This window comes from Stigmatopora argus, chromosome 11 (assembly GCF_051989625.1).
Source record: "Stigmatopora argus isolate UIUO_Sarg chromosome 11, RoL_Sarg_1.0, whole genome shotgun sequence".
Classification (NCBI taxonomy): domain Eukaryota; kingdom Metazoa; phylum Chordata; class Actinopteri; order Syngnathiformes; family Syngnathidae; genus Stigmatopora; species Stigmatopora argus.
The window spans coordinates 11,072,501-11,089,345 of NC_135397.1; the positions used below are offsets into that span (position 1 = coordinate 11,072,501).

A 16,845-nucleotide genomic window follows, 5' to 3' on the forward strand; every position below is an offset into this window, starting at 1 on the left:
CTATTTTGTGAGTTGCTTCATATCCTGTCAGATAAGAGGTCACAAAGAGCCTTATTATCCCTCCTTCTGCTCCTGTTAGTTGATAAAGAGTCTTGTAATGTCAGGAAGGATGCGCATTCCTCAAAGCGTCTCCATCTCGGATGAGTAAGTGGAGTGACGGGAATGTCGGTTTTCAGGAAATCAGAGTGGAAAAGAGAAGCCAACTGCGAGTTGGAAAGTGAAACTAGAAATTAAATTACTTTGGCCTCAAAAAATTGTGTGAGAAAAATGCCAAAATAAATCATAGTTGAGGGTTGAAACATTGCAGAGTGGCATTGAACAGGTTTTTGGCTTTGAATGACATCGACTCATTGGCAGCCTTTGACGGTGCTGGATATCCAATGTATTTTGACTGGCAGGAGGGGGGGAATAAGACATGGCATTGAAAGATGAGAATTTCAGCCAATCCTCCCACTTTAAATACATCGGATCATTCTCATTGGCTGGGAAAGTGTTAACTTATGTGCTGCCATTAATGGAAGATAGAAGAGGATACATGTGAGGGAAAAACAAACTCACTATTGGCACCCTAATTCCATAGGAAGAAAAAGGAAAACAAGTATATCTGTTGGGGGGTGACAAATTCCCTATGAGTGCCTTGATTACATACGAGGAAAAGGGAAAACAAGGAGGTGGATTGGGGTACACGATCAGCGTCCTAGTTTATTTAGTGGAAAAGGGAAAAGTGCTTTATGAGGGATGAAAATACAAGTTGCACTCCAATTCCATAGGTGGAAAAGGAAAATCAAGTGCAACGATGAAGGGACAAAAAACAGACACTCCCTATCAAAACAAACATAAAAAAATTACCCCTCTATCGACCCCCCAATTTCTAACGTGAATGTTTATAAGAGAAAAAAACAAAGGGAAAGAAACAAAGTCACCATCAACGGTTGCTTAGTGGAAAAGGGTCATAAAAAGGGTGGGTAAGTGGAAAAATATAAGAAAACTATCAATGAGGCGATTCCTTGGGTGCATAATGGAAAGCAAGATGGTGGATGAAAGGGGAAAATATAACAAAAGCACTCATCAACTTACTGACAGTAATAGTTCAATCAGTACGTGATTAGAAAACAGGTCCAATATATCACAATAACGTGTTTTGACTAGTATCAGAGGTTAAAAGTGAACTAAAATGACACAATAGAGTAGATATTTTTATTTCAGACTTTTACAGCCATTATATTCAGGTCAAATGCTAACCACTATGTGGTCTATGCTGTCCTTTTAGTTTACATCCAAGTTATTTCTTGTGGGAGTGACATTCAATGACTCATGACGGCCATAAAATTAGCCATGTCGCAAGGGTTGTTCTAGCTGGCTCGCCAATATCGTCTTGACACATTCTGCAAAACACTGAGCGCTGTTGCAAACACACGCCTTTACAAAATTGGAGGCTGAGACTCAGGATACTGAACTGTATCATGGGAATTGTGCATTAAATATGGAAAAATTAATCATAACTTTTACAACACCTGTCATATGACTGCAGTCCCACATTATTTCTTATATAATTATTATAATTTTTTTAAATCAAATGGATGACTGTTTTGCTTTTTTAATTTCGCCCTGTGGGAAAAAAAGTGGTTCCAAAACAACCTGAGCACGCCAAGAGAATGATGCATGCTCGTGATTACATTACGGGAGCTACGTTTTGGTAAATTACGGGCACAACAACAACAAGAAAAAAAAGATGTTTCAAATGTTCCCTTGTGGCAACACTTGGACGTCTTTGCACTCAATTACACCCCCCTCACTCTACAAAAAAACTGGGCTGTGGGCCTCAAACCATTGCTACACAGGCGTTAATTGCTCTGTAGAGTTTGGGAATGCGGGTTTTGCAGACGGCCTTGTTTGGAAAACGACTGGAAGCACCTGTATGGATTTTTTTTAAAGTAAAATTTGAAATAAATTTTTGCGTTATTTTTTAATAATTAAAAATAGACGAATAAAAATGGAGGTCAACGTTCATGATTTGCTATTTGAGTCACAATTTTGGGGTGCTTCACTGCCATTGACACTGCTGGAATTTTTAAAAAGGATTTTTTCATCCAAAGCTAACTATTAAGGTTTCTTACTTGGGGAAAGAAAAAAGAAAAAAAGAAAAAATATCTGGCTTTTTTATGGCTAATTAAAGAATAGAAAAAAATCAGCAGGAAAAAAATGGGTTGTTTATGTTGCTTCGCTGCCATCTTCTGGTGCCCATGTGCAAATAAAACTGTTTCCGTGCCTGAATTTTGCAGTAAAGTACGTATTCTCAGACCATTACACACCCTTAGTTTATAGACAAATTTAATATACTTCAAATTTAGGTTGTTGGCTTACTGTATTAAACTTAAATTGTTGCCAACTGTTTCTTCAAACCATTTACATTGAATTGATACTCACCAAAAAGTATAATGTCAATGTACCGGAAGGTGCGATGATTGTCGTTATTGTTCTGCTTCCTCACTCATTCCATTCCATCTGAAAATGTCTCCAGATGCTCGTGAATCTTTATCTCTGCAAATTCGAAAAAAAAGAGAATGAGAAAAGAGTGCGAGTGGGTAAAGTCTTGATTTGTTCCATCCTCGTGCGAGTAAAACCGCAGCCCTGCTCATTAGATTCACAATCCATAACGTTTTACTACCGCCTGCAATTTATTTCCATTTTATTTGCACTATTTTCAATTTGTCAACACGCGCTCGTTGCGACGCTGACTCGGCAGAAAACCAAAATCAACTGCCGTGCGGCTGTAAGGCTAATCACCGACCCCCCTTTGGCTGCAATCAAAATGGCTGACATCTTTGCGGCCAAGTGATGAGGCTGCTAGAAACCGCGCGCAACGTCTGCGGGAATGACGAGAAGAAGCTGAGCTGTAAAAACATGTTTTCTAAGACTACCCGATAATATTTAAGTGATGTTAGTGTGACCGTCCCCATTACCAAATGGCTTTGACCTTGTCCAATAACCCATCTGTCCGACAAATGCTTCCATATGGGCACAAAGAAAAGGCGGTGTTCCCCTTTCATCTCAGAGACATAATCGATGAATGATAAGGCCTGTGTCCGCCGGGCTAAAGCTCTAGTTTTGAAGATAATTTAAGCGCAGATTAGACGAGATCGAGTGGGGTTATGTCGGATCTAAGCGACTCCACACTCGCCGAGGAGTCCGAGATGCTCGGCGAAGCTCCTATCGGCTCTCCGCATCGCTTCCTGATGATTTAGCCATGCTCATTTTATCAGAAAAGAATGCTAATCAGCCTTGTACAGAGTCAGCGGAGACCAGGAAGGCTAATTTGCGCCATGTGGTCGTTTCATATGGGATGACGGATCCCTTTGCCAAAGCAAACAAAGACGGAAAACTGCTTGTGTATTTGTTGCACATTTTTATTAATATTCATTTTACACTATAAAAGAAGACTACGCACATCAAATTTATGATAGAAAAGTGGCTGCTGTGGTTACCGTGAAAAAAAAAGAGAAACAGTAAAACGTTGACTCTTAAAATGACAACAAACTACCATAAAAAGGATTATATTTGTTGCTTTAACAGCAACCAGTATGATAAATCAACTTATTCTTCACTTTTCTATCATAATTATCATGTCAATTGTAATTTTTATACTGACACTCTTTACTTAAATCTAATGCATTTTGATTGGGGCAAGCGATCAACCTAGTAATTAAAATGGACTTCCATCACCATTGATTGCATTGAACCATCATCTAAGACACGTGTCAAAGTGGCGGCCCGGGGGCCAAATCTGGCCCGCCACATGATTTTGTGTGACCCGGGAAAGTAAATGATGAGTACCGAATTTCTGTTTTAAAAAACAAATTCAAATGAAGAGTATCGATGTATATTAAATTTCCTGATTTTCCCCCTTTTAAATCAATAATTGTAATTTTTTAATCATTTTTTTCTGTGTTTTTAGTTCAAAAATCATTTTGTCAAATCTAAAAATATATTTTAAAAAAGCTAAAATAAACATTGTTTTAGATCTATAAAAAACTGAATATTCAGGGCTTTTAATCCATTTATTAAAAAAAATCTAAATATTATATCTAAAATGGTCTGGCCCATGTGAAATCCAGTTGACGTTAAAGCGGCCCGCGAACCAACCTGAGTCTGACACCCCTGATCTAAGATATATTGAATTTTAGTAAACTGATGCTTTGATATTTTGCACACAAAATATTTTATTTATTTACTCAAATTAAGTTAAGCACAGTTCATAAGTTTAAGTGATTTAGATTAGGAGTAAAATAATAATGAGAATAAACATAGAAACACTATCACACATGTATGCTAGATTGTTTCTATTGATGTCTGGAAATACTATGCATCAATGATCAACATATAATCATCTCTTCAAGCCAATTCAGCAGAATCTATGGCGTTGGACGGTGTTTATCATTTAATGTCTGTGATGTCATTTAGTCATAAATCAAGTAATTTCTCCATGTTATTGTTTAACTCTTTGCATTTCAAGACACGTTGGAGATTTATTCGTCTTTGTGCGCCTGTGGACGATGTTTCCCACCCACGTCGAAGGAGGAACACACACGGAGCGCCAAACCTCAGAGGCTTTTTTCCCTGCTTTTGTGGTAAAGGGTGCATCCAATCAGGGTCGGTCCTTCAAAAATAGATTTAAAGGAAATAGATTTTTGAATCAATAGTCACTTGAAATGATTAACTCTGCTACTTTACAATTATAATGGTTGATTACATCGATGATTAAAATGTATCCATTTTTTTCATCCGTTTAAAAAGACATCCCAAAATATTAGTCTTTTCCTTGTAGTTTTAAATTAATGTACAACTATTCATTTTCCTGTGTTAAAAATTAATTCGATTTTTTTTATCAATCAAAGGGTAATTGATTGACTGTCTATTTTAAAATATGTCTTTAGAATCAACGCAAAAATAAAAACATTTTGTAAATGGAAATGTACAAAGACCTTTGCAATTCAGTGTCTTATTCTTTTTTTATTATTAGTTCATTCATTCATTTATTTACATTTTAATTTTAAACAAATGCCGCTGCAATTTAGATTTTTTTTCTTTAAGTATACATTAAAAGTGTTAGGGGAGTTCTTAAGTACATTCATACTTTCATTTTCCGGCCTGCATTTGGTTTTCTGATCCTTTTCATGATTCCCTAAAATATCTACCTTGACCTACTCAACAAATGCCTTTTACTACTGTTCATTTGTATTTACAATGCGGCCTTTAAAAGTTACCGGCTCTTAACAGCGGGGTCTCGCAAGAAAAACAAAAGAAAAAATCCCAACATTATACCATTAAAGAGATGTGAACTTGACCATTGATGCCATTTGCATAGAGTGGGAGTTTCCTTTTCTCACCTCATTTAGGTGTTCCTCAGATGTCGGTGTGAACAAATCAACATTTAGATAGTGTACTAATGCGCCTCTGAAGATAAACCACTTTTGATATGACCCCCCGCCACTCGCCAGACAATCCCAAAGCCATTTGCCCCCCCGGGGGAGATCAAAGGGGTGGACCACCTCCTTGTCATTCTCCCGGTCGGTGACTCCACCTTTGCAAAAGAGATGAGATTGACGGCCATTTTCCTTTGGTGGGTTTAAAGTGTTTTGGAAAGGCGGGATGAGGAAAAAAGCTGACAATAAAGGAGAAAAGGGAGTAGAGGCCAAATGAGGGGGGGTGGCAAGTGGCCCAAAACAACTACAGGGAGTAGAACAATGGGTACATCGATTATTGGTGATGGCAAAAATCACTTTGGATCGCTTTTTCATGCCATTGACAGGAATAGGCATCCAATCATGTTGTGTTTAATTGTGCTTCCACTGTGAATTGAACGGAGTAAATCGCTCCAAGATGTCCAAATCCATTTAAACTAGGGGAAGAGGGTGGGGAGTATAGTTTTATTCCTCCCAGTTCAAATTGATTGGACGTATATTGCCATAAATGGCAGCCAGTGAGTTAAAAGATCAGCACATATAAAAACTGCAGATTTATACATTGTAATCAAATTAGGTAACAATACATACATATTTCATTGCATTTACTTTGGTAGTTTTACTTAGTGTATATTAGGTTACTGAAACAAGAAGGAATGAAAAATATGTAAATGTGTTTGCCTTGATTTAGCAGAGTGGTGAATGCATAGTAGGACCCAAACGTGGGGAAGCAAGTGGAGTTAGTTAACAAAAACTTTGGTGACTTTGAAATCAAGTAAGGAAATCAAACCTGATGTGGAGAAATGAGGATCACAGGACTTTGGCATAACAATGCAGACCATCCAGTGAGGAATAACAAACATGCAGGGTTTGAATAGACAGAAAATGTTTGACTAGACAATCAGAAACACCTGGGTCTCACTAGAGGCAGCAAGCAGGAAATGCACTAGGGGCGGGGAGATGACAGGTGAACTCATTGGGCAATCACATGGACACATCACACAGGGGAAAAAAAAAACTTAACAAAACCAATCCCTGACTGTGTTGATGGCAATGAGAAGTTTGAACTAAAATTTATCACAATTTTAGATGGAGAAAAACAAAATGGGTGAAACATGTATCAAAGTGACATATTAAAAAAATATATATAACTTGAATCTTGAATTGAAAATCAATGCATTTATATTTAAAATAAGAACAAGTGTGATTTTTTTTTCAAAATGTCAACAATTATCCTTTAAAAAATTATGTTGTATTTGGAAAGTGAGGAAAAAAATTGACAATGAATATCCAAAACCAGAAAAAAAATCATAAAGTTTGACTGTACTGGAAAAATGAATGAATAAAAGCAATGAATTCATAGGTATTGAAGGTGATACATGCCCAATTCATTTGGATCAATCAAATGGATTAGACATCTATCCGCATCAACAGCTTTATCATCAAACTCCTCTGACAAATATATATAAATAAATATGTATATATATATATATATATATATATATATATATATATATATATATATATATATATATATATATATATATATATATATATAGGGCACTCCTAATTCAAACAGCTGATCCTATGTTATATAATCCTGTGTATAACAGTGTTGCCTTCCCTTTCCAGCATTGATTTGAAAAATGAGTAAATGATATGTGTCAAGCGGCTTTGCGCAATGCGGTTGCGGCCCAAGCAGACTTTACACAGCAGCCGGGAGCCCGGCCAGCTCTGGCCGCTGTCCGAGCTCTCACTAGAATCCCCCTCCTTCCAGCTGGATCTTTGCTGTGCCTGGTAAATGTGCACACTCCATGCCTGTCTGATGTTTTTATTAGAATAGTTTGGAACAAACAACTCGCATATTGTTGGTGGGAAGATGCAACCCTTACGAGTGGGCGCGGTACGGAAGATGAATGAATAAATAATGATACAATTACATTGTCATATAAAATAAATGATTTTTCAAAAAGCCTTTCCCTGTTGGAATGAATGGAAATGTGATTAACTCATTCAATGTTACATCAGATCATTTTAACTCGAAGGGCTGTCATGTTTCAGTGCCATTGACGGCAATAGATGTCCTATCCAATTGGATCGGGAGGGCATGGACAATTGTGAAGTGAAGTGAGTTTATCGGTTGTCAGCGTCCAATCCATTTGAACTGCGAGGTTTGACGGCAAATGAACATTCTCCCATGTCCATATGGATCGGACATCAGAGTACTTGGAGAAAACCCACACAAGCCTGGGGAGAACATGCAAACTCCACACAATGAGGCTCGAACTGGGATCGAACCCACGACCCCAGGACAGTGAGGTCGACGCACTAACCACTTGGTCACTGGGCTGCCTAAAATAAATGTGTACATACAAAAAACACACAAAAAATATTTCAGAACAGATTTAATGATTTATCTAATTACCCATCCATGTATAGTATATTTAATGTTGGACAAATTTGGTCCTGGGTCTGTAGACTCAATTTTAAGATGTCCATCAAACTTATAATAATGTTGACAGCTATTCCTGGCACTCCAGCAGGAGTGAAGAGTTATTGTTAGAAGAAAAAAATTGGCTGCGGTGTAAACAGGAGCGCTGTGGAATTTTATGGCCCAATTAAGTGTTATCGCACTGTAGTATACACCAGACAGGTCCTAATCATCCTAAGCCAATAAAATGCATGATTAGGGGCGGTTGACGGGTTTTATGTAGGATAATTGTGGGAATTCTGCGTGCTATTGAGCTCTAATCTGGAGAACTTGGAATTACTCACACAATCGTCTGTGTGTCAGTGGATGGGAATGGCGCTCCAATCATTTGCTGCCATTGACAGAGATCAATGTCCAATTCATTCGCTGCCAAACCTTCCATTTCAAATAAATTGGCCGTCAATTTCCATCAAGGGCATCCACGGAGCTTCAACCTTGAGCATATGGCCAAGCAGACACATGCTTGCGTGCTTGCCTCTTATTGTTCTTGTTGCCCCTCCCCATTAATGCAACATCTCTCATACACACACTGTTACACACACAACATGCCTGTGGCTTGTGCTTGTCTGAGGTTAGTTAATGATGACACACTCGCACACACAGATCCCAGGACCCTCACAAAAAGGATTGCATGCCATATTGTAGTGCTGACAATGCGCAACATTATTTACAGTCATTGACGGCAACAGACGACCAAACCATTTGGACTGAGAGCAGCTGGCACCATTGTTTTTTCCCTCTTTTACCCCATTTTCCCTCTTTTTCACCTAAGGAATTATAGTACTGATAATTGTGTTTTTTCCCTCATCTTGATTTTTGTAAGGCAGGGGTGCCCAACTCCGTTCCTCGAGGGCCCCTATCCTGTTTATTTTCCTCTACCTACACCTAAATTAAACGATGAACTGATTAGCAAGCTGTCCATAAGCTTGATCACGATCCTGATTATTTGATTCAAGTGTTTTGGTGGAGGGAGACACGGAAAACAGACTGGATAAGGGCCCCCGAGGGCCAGAGTTGGGCACCCCCATCTAAGGCATTAGGTGCCAATAGTTAGTTTTTTCCCGATTCACCCACTTTTTTCTGTAGATTCAACGCTTGACTAGTATCTATCTCTCTTCTTATCACGTGACATGAAAATGCAGCAATTTGGCAGCTAACGTGTCATCTAAACAGCTCTAATTACAGATACCAAGGTGTATTTGGGCAGTTAGCACAAAATCATTGGCGGGCTAGGAAGACTGGAAAACGCTGGTGCTGGGAAGCAAATAACACCAAAACACGTAAACGACAATTTGCTGCATCTTCTAATTACAAACTAGCCAGAGACACCAAAGTCTTGCTCTCACCAAGAATCAGCCCATACTTTGTTATTACTTCTCTACTCTTAGCATTTGATATGTCAGCACCCTGTCTTGTTTTTAATGTTCATCTAATGACATGCCCCCCCTTCCATAGCAGGATGTGGCACGCCGGCTGGGGGTGCTCCAGTAAATCCTCATTAAAAGTTGCATTTTTTGCTCAGTGTGTGCATATCACAGTCATTTGCGGGTAATGAGTTGGTGCGGCACACACAGCCAAAGTATTCCAACCATCCGCTGGCTCGCAAGATTTGGGGAGAAATGGCGCGATGCCTTTAACAACAACATCCATGGTAATTGTTCCACAATCCCCCAAAACGTTGGCACCTCCAACTGCTTTAATAAATAGGTCAGCAACAAGAGTGTTGATCAAGAGTAGTGTTTAATAAAACCTTCACATTCTCCATAGAACATTTTCCTTTTTAACAATATGTAACATATTTACACTGCTCACACAATACTGGTGTTGATGCCAATGCTCAATTAAGTGCCACCCCCACACTACTAGTATTTACAAACAGGGGTGAGGCATCATTTTTATACATTGCTGGATTTGTGTTTGGATGGTGGGAACAAATTCTGAGCATGAAATGTGAAACTTCATTGAAAAAAAATGTATCAAACCCCCAAAATGTAGAATAAGCCGGGATGGAAGCTTTTTCCACAAGTTGGTTGGAGCCAAAAAGTTATTATTTTTATAGTGTGACTGCAAGAATAAATAAAGGGGACCAGGCTGGGGAAGTAAATATGCACTATTGGAATATTAATGTGTAAAATTGAGTTTTTTTGCTTTGAAATTCAACTGCAAGTAAAATATAATATCCAATTCTCCAGAAATGCATTGCAAAATCCAGGTAACTAGGAAGAAGCAATCAAGTCCCAAGACGATGATGCAATCAAATTTTCCAGTGCTCAATTATGCAGGACAACATTTTTTCATAACCAAATATTTTTGCAGCTGCATTTTGATGATTTAGTGTTAAAAAAATAAATTTTGTAGCACAGATTTACTAAACATGGGACTTTTCTCATTCATTATCTTAATTTCAGCATGGCAAATTGTGTTCGGTTCCCCTGCCTTCATTTACAATACAGTAATTTACTGCAATAATCAAGGTTTCAAGTTCCATAAAAACAGAAACAAAAAACAGCCCTGCCACGACCCGCTGTCCACTGACTCCCCCCACCGCATCCCCCTTGTCCGTTCGCAGGCAACGTGATCAGTCCATCATCTCCGCAGGTGTATCACTTTTCCCAGGAAGCGTGTACGGGCTTCCTGGCGCTGCGCAGGCAGGAAACAGAGTCTTGGGTGTCGGCACGCGTACGTCAGCGTCTCTGACAGGTGTGCAGGTTGCGGGCGGACGCCTTGGCGGCGGCGCGGCGCTTCCGCTGGCCCCGCTCGGGCCGGCACGCCAGGCCGTCGCCACAGTCGCAGCGCTGGAAGAGCTCCAGGCCGTGAGTGCCCTTGCGGCGGTGGCGCGTGCACACCTGGCCCTCACTCAGCACTGGCTTGCAGATGCGCGACCAGAAGTGGCGGGCGCAGCAAAGACCCTCCCGACAGTCCGACGATCGCAGGCACGTGTCGCCTTCTTGACCTTGAAAGGAGAAACGACAAACATTAGAAGAATTGATTTGGAATTGTAATTCTTTTTCGCCAAAAAGGTGGAAAATCTGCATCAAATCAGTCATGACACTAGACGTCAAACCCACTTGGAGAGGGAGGGGTGGTAGCGAAGAAACAAATCCAGTTAAAATGGATTGGACATCCACTAGAAATAAAGTAATAAGTGGGAAGGTGCATCTTGCCCAGAGGAAGAACACATTTTTTTTAAACTCATAATTCATTCTTTTGCTGCCAGCCCTCCCACTTCAAATGAAGTGGGCATCCATCACCCTCAATGGTAGCCATTAAGTAAAAATTGAAAAATAAGACTGAGAACTTGTTGCTTACCTTTTACAGTGTGTGCTTGGAGTGAAGTGACTGTCCTCTTAAGCTCCATCGTGTTGTTCTTGTGCAAGTGCCAAGCCTTAACATCCAGAGTATCTACCTCATTAGTCTGACATACACCTGCGGAAAATTTGTTTTAATATATATTTGCAAGAGCACGTCTACATTTGTCTCGTTTCCCTCTTTTATTTTACCGTTGCTGCAGCGACTTCCGGCGCAACACATGGCGTCCCTCCCGCATCGTTTACGGTTTTTGCGGCACGCCTGGCAAACACCTCGGACGTCGTTGCAGAATTCCTCCCCGCCACATTCATCATCGTCAGCGCAGACGTTCATCTTTGAATGCAATTGAGTTAAAAACAAACATAATCGTGTGAAAAAAATCAATCAATAAAAAAGGTCTACCTGCAAGGTGTCTTGCACCGACGCTCGGTGTCCCGCACCGCCCGCTTGTGGGGTGTGCGGACTCGGGCTGACCGGTTCGAAGTTTTTGATGGAGTTGGAGGTAAGTAGAACCGGACCGGCGTGAACGTATCCGAGCAAGGACAGCATTACCGGGAGGAAGCGGCGCGTTAACATCTTTAAATCCGCTGGTAAGTGACGTTTCTGCGTGTGTGAAGCGCGTGTCGGGGACGTCTGCAGTGTCGCCCGAATGTCCGCTCCATGCTTTTATAGGCGACGACCTGTTGCTATGCCCGCCCCCTCCAGTCAGACAACAAAGCCCCCCCTTCGTTACCCTACTCCACCCCTCACACACATAAAGAAAGATGGAAACAAAAAGGGGGCAACGCTCAAATCTGTTTACACGCAAGTTTGTTTGGTCAGTGATAATGACCTGTTAAGTCTGTCTGGGGAGGGGGGAGGGGGCCATGCAGGATTGGAGATGTTGACTTTTCAAAGTAGAAAGCACATGTAAGTTTGACATAAACTTAAAATTATTATACTATTATTATTAAGATTTATTATTGGACAACTATTGCTATCAATGGCTAAGTTGTGACATCATTCGACTGCCCCTGACAGTAATAAACATCAAATCTATGGGATGAAATACAAGAATAGACGGAAATATATCAAATTAATTAGAATTTACATTCGTAAACGAAAGATACAAATGAAAAAGATCGTTTTAGAACAACGCAGTCGTGGTTTAGCACAAATATTGGTTTTATAAAAGGGATAGTGTAAATAAGGTTTAAATGCAGATATAATATTGGACAACATATGAATACAAATTGGAAGATTTTATTCATTCTTTAATATAAACATGTTTTCATATTATGTAACTCAATGGCAACAATTGGTCACGTAAAGCCAACAAGTTTCTTTAAAAACATGTTTTTACGCAGTTTTTACTTTGACCACACCGTAAACCTGTCAAATAACCACTGACCAAACCTATGAACATGTTGATTGTTTTTTTATTTCCACTATGCAAATATTATACATCAATCTGGGCAAGATTCAGTCGATATTTTTTTCCCGTGGAAATATATGGATGCTGATTGGACGATAGCTCTCCCCCGTCGCACTCACAAGGAACATCATTTATATATTTATTTATTTTTTAAATGGCTATCATTGCCGCCTATAGACGTCCAATCTGTTTTGACTGGAATGTATCTGGATCAAGTCTTAAATTGACCAATTTCCCAATGGCGTTTGGTCAGTTTGCATGTTTCTCCTTGTGCGTTACCTTCAAGTTATTGACTGCCATTGACGGTGATAGATGTCCAATCCATTTGGACTGGGAGCAGCTGGCAATACTGCTACGATGCTTAAAATTGAAGAGCAGTCAGTAAATATTCCTTACTCTTGTTACCACTGACTTAAAATATAATCAGAAAACAAGTTATTGAGTTGTGTCGTCGTCATCCCTTTAGGTAATTCAACCTTTGATTTCATCTGTAGTGGAACTCCAAGTAATTCTTTGACATTCAAGCTTCTTCTGAAGTCACTCACGTCGATTAACTCTTCATTTGATCCCCTTGTTTGCTCAAGTGGCGGGTGGGGGGCTGCAATTATCCCCCTCTAACAATTGCCACCTCCTCCCGCCTGGTGGGACATCAATGTGTAGGATATGCAAGAAGACCATTAAGGGGTGTGAAAAGTTTACCGAATTAATAGACTTCCGTGGCGAGTCCTTTCAGGCTTGACTGACACTTTGGAGATGAAAGGACAAGCGTCGCCACTTCTTTGGGTTCATCCTTGCCGAACCCTGGGTTCAAAAAAGTGTGTATTTGATAGGAAATTTGCCTAAAATTGATCAAAGCGAGCATGAAATCAAAGACGCGGCCACGTTGGGACAGTCATTGAGGCGACCGGTAAACACGAAGATGCGCTTCAAATGACGTCCAATCATTTGATGGAGTTTAATTGCCGTATAGCGTTTGAAGTCATGCTTTTATCTCCACTTTTTTTGACTGCTTGTGGTTTCCTTTGAAGCGTCTTCTTTGGTCTTTGATCTCCATGGCGTGTTAACCTTTTGTCACCTCAGAAAACGACACAGTTTGTTCGGCTAAAATCTTGATTTGGGGAATTCGAGACTTTACCTCACCGATAAGGGAGTGATATCAGATTTTGGGTCGTTATCAAAGCCGGAGAGCTTTTCAAAGGATGATAGGAGGATGCTGGTACGATAAGGGGGAAAAGTTGCGTTTTACCGCCCTCTTGTGGCTACTTGATGAATGTCATCATTAAAACGGTGCATTTGACCGATTTAAATAGGAACATAAAATATTTGAAATACACCCCTTTTGAAAGAAAACAGATTTGGGAAATCACAAGAGAATATATGATCTTTCAGTTTTTTTTCAATTTACTTACATTTACAACAAATATTACTTAAAAATTGTTGAATTTGGCCAACAGGGAGACTGAGTGTCACTAGGCCTAATTTAGGGTCTTCAGTCCGCCGTTTCCGCAAAACCCACTGGCCCCCCTGGAGACTAATAAACTCATTCACTGCCATTGGGATGACTGGCATTGAATCTACATATTTCAGTGCCATTGACAGTGATAGATGTCCATTCCATTTTGACTGTTGGGCGGGCAGTGAAAGTTCAATCGCTGTCAGCCCTCTGCGTTGAAATGGATTGGATGTCAATCACTGTGAGCTTAAGTCTATACATTTATTAAAAATAAATGTTTGGAACAGTAGCAAGTTTATTGATTAGTTTCCTGGGCTTTGTTTTTTTTTTTGATAATATCCCAAAGTTAAAAAACAGTTCACTCTTAAAGCAGCTATGTGTCTTTTATCACTGTCATTGGCCGTCAATGAGTTAACAGACACTTAAATTCAATTTATAGTATTTTTTATTCGTTAGCCCTCCAAATAAGGGTGGAAGTTTAGTTTTTATCAATAAAAACACCAACACAGATTTTTTTCTCTATAATCCCCAAATTTCATACATGTGGCACTTGGCAAAATTAATTTACAGCAACAAAACGATAACACAAGGCAAATATCACCAAAACATACATTTCAAAAATAGTCCAAATGTATGAGTCCACTCACATATCTGTTCCATTTTAATTTAAATTGAACAATAATAAATTAACACAACTTTTGTTTTATCTTAGATCAAATGGCCTGGCTCTTGTATTCCACTTGATCCTTTTAATGAAGGTGATTATACAGTATGAAAAAAAAAATAATAAATACTTCAGTCTGCCATTCTGTTTCTTTCCTTGATGTCATGTATGGACTAACAAATATTACAAAAAAAATCAAGTTTACAACTGCAAATCATTCCTGCTTACATGTGTGTGGTTTAATATTAATGTGAAAAGCATGTCATTGCAGTTGCATCTGATATTTCTTAGATGAAGAAAAGGTGTTTAGGATGAGGTGGAAGTTTAAGGTGTGCGCGTTCATGCAGCATCAAAAAGGCCTTGCGACGATGTTTTGTATGCCGTTGATTTAAGGCACTGACATTTTATGTTATCTATACGTGGGACATGACAAGTGACTGCCTTCAAATCATGCAGATGTCATGGAAGAAAAGACAAAAAAAATCTCCGCACAAAATAGAATATCCAGTAGTACCAAGAATGAAAACCAATCACATGAAAGAAATTACTGTACAAAAAGAAAGGAAAAGAAAATCGTTACTGTCGTGTCACAGGGTCTTTTTGTGGTCATGAATGCATAACAGGTGCTGTTGTGCATTCATGACCACAAAAAGGTCAAAGACATTGAGACCGTGTTCACAGTTAGAGCTGTACAACCTGATGTGACGATAAACAGAATATTTAGTGATTTTGAAAAGAACCGGAATTAGGAGTGCATAATGGACGACACATTACCTCATGGAAATCTGGTTATTTCACATGTGTCAGCTGACATCTAAAACAGGGCACTTGGACAGTCCTCTTCCTTTGACTGCATGCACGTTTGTGCTTTTTGTCTGCTCACAATACACCTTAAAGGGGACATATTAATTAGAATTTTGAAACTAGGATTTGGCAGTTAGTAATCATGTTTCAGTGGCATTGGTGGCAGTAGATGTGAGAATTTGACAGGGATTTTCATCATTAAAACACACATAAAAGTCACTATCAGTGCCCAGACTCCTTATGTTGGGGAATAGTGAAAAAAATTGTCTGCATTTTGACCTGTTTTACTGCCACGTCTACTCACTGTCTTACACCCCTGCATTCAACGATTTCTGCCCAATTTTTTCGATAATTAAAAATAAAAATAAAATAGATATATATGTATGTATATATACATATACACATACATACACACATATATACACATACATATATATGTATGTGTGTGTATATATAAGGATTTGGTGCCATTTGGTAGTATCATGGTACCAATCAACTGCATTCAAATAAGGAGAGGTGCTTCATTTAGAGTTAAGTCAAGCATTGTTTGTTTGAAAAACAATGTTTAGTCGCCATTTTGTGACATATTTCTGCAGCTACAAAACTTTTTAGTTGTGAAAGTTGTTGTTTTTTATGTTGCATAATATGTCTCCTTTAAAATATGCACTACTGCTGTATGTAAATGCGGCCATTGGTGACATTCAGGTAAGTCGAGAGCACTTGTTGTACAACAGAAGAAGCGAGCAGGATGATCGCAACACAACATTAGATATTTCACACACTTTTTTTTTTAATCCAAAAAACAACTGAGTAAAAGAAACAAATTCACTGCAACGCCACGCAGGAAAGCCGGCCGGTAGTTGGCCATGTTTGCGCGCGTATCCCTGCACTTTGTCTGCTTTGGAGCGTTGACGTGTGCTACAGCTGTCCGCTATAAATGCTTGTTCCGGGGCCACAGTGAAATAAAGGCATATCGGTGACCCAGTCAGGCGAACCATCAGTCCGTTACATGTACTTCTGCTTCATATCCGCGTTTTTGTAAATACCGTACCATCAGCTGTATAAGTTTTTGGGGGGCTTCTCCAGGGAGAAATTTCAGAAATCGACATCCCAACCGGAATTGTCGTCTGGAGGCGGGTCTTCGTTGTCTTCTGGAAAGCTGTCAAAGTTACTCGTGTCGACTGCAGATGTGACCTGATCGTGAAGAATAGTGAAATGTGTTATTTGAACGCTGTGCGCACATATAGA

General features: G+C 39.5%; 2 protein-coding genes and 1 long non-coding RNA gene across 3 annotated transcripts in view; all 3 read right to left on the reverse strand.

Annotated features, from left to right (window-relative positions):
- Nucleotides 1-6,403, reverse strand: part of LOC144084241 (uncharacterized) — a 22,673-nt gene extending 16,270 nt beyond the window's left edge. The window contains exons 1-2 of the long non-coding RNA XR_013303747.1: nt 6,253-6,403; nt 2,428-2,541 (exon numbers count right to left, since the gene is read on the reverse strand). This is a non-coding gene — a long non-coding RNA (uncharacterized LOC144084241). The remainder of the gene's footprint in view (nt 1-2,427; nt 2,542-6,252) is intronic.
- Nucleotides 6,404-9,676: 3,273 nt separating this feature from the next.
- On the reverse strand, nt 9,677-13,550 carry LOC144084645 (dickkopf-related protein 1-like). The gene is made up of 4 exons (XM_077613265.1): nt 11,665-13,550; nt 11,454-11,595; nt 11,263-11,379; nt 9,677-10,906 (listed from the first exon to the last, which is right to left on the reverse strand). Exons 1-4 carry the CDS (start codon nt 11,836-11,838, stop codon nt 10,638-10,640), a joined length of 702 nt encoding a protein of 233 aa, XP_077469391.1. The 5' UTR covers nt 11,839-13,550; the 3' UTR covers nt 9,677-10,637.
- Nucleotides 13,551-14,556: 1,006 nt separating this feature from the next.
- Nucleotides 14,557-16,845, reverse strand: part of LOC144084283 (cGMP-dependent protein kinase 1-like) — a 63,954-nt gene continuing 61,665 nt past the window's right edge. The window contains exon 18 of the mRNA XM_077612548.1: nt 14,557-16,791. Within this exon, the coding sequence (XP_077468674.1) occupies nt 16,693-16,791 (99 nt within the window). The 3' untranslated portion in view covers nt 14,557-16,692. The remainder of the gene's footprint in view (nt 16,792-16,845) is intronic.

Bases quoted from the DNA above. Each gene is read 5' to 3' on its own strand.
- LOC144084645 (XM_077613265.1), bottom strand. From the start codon at position 11,838: ATGTTAACGCGCCGCTTCCTCCCGGTAATGCTGTCCTTGCTCGGATAC. The intron at 11,380-11,453 runs GTAAAATAAAAG...AATTTTCCGCAG, and splicing joins CGGAAGTCGCTGCAGCAACG to GTGTATGTCAGACTAATGAG. The intron at 10,907-11,262 runs GTAAGCAACAAG...TCTCCTTTCAAG, and splicing joins CCAAGCACACACTGTAAAAG to GTCAAGAAGGCGACACGTGC.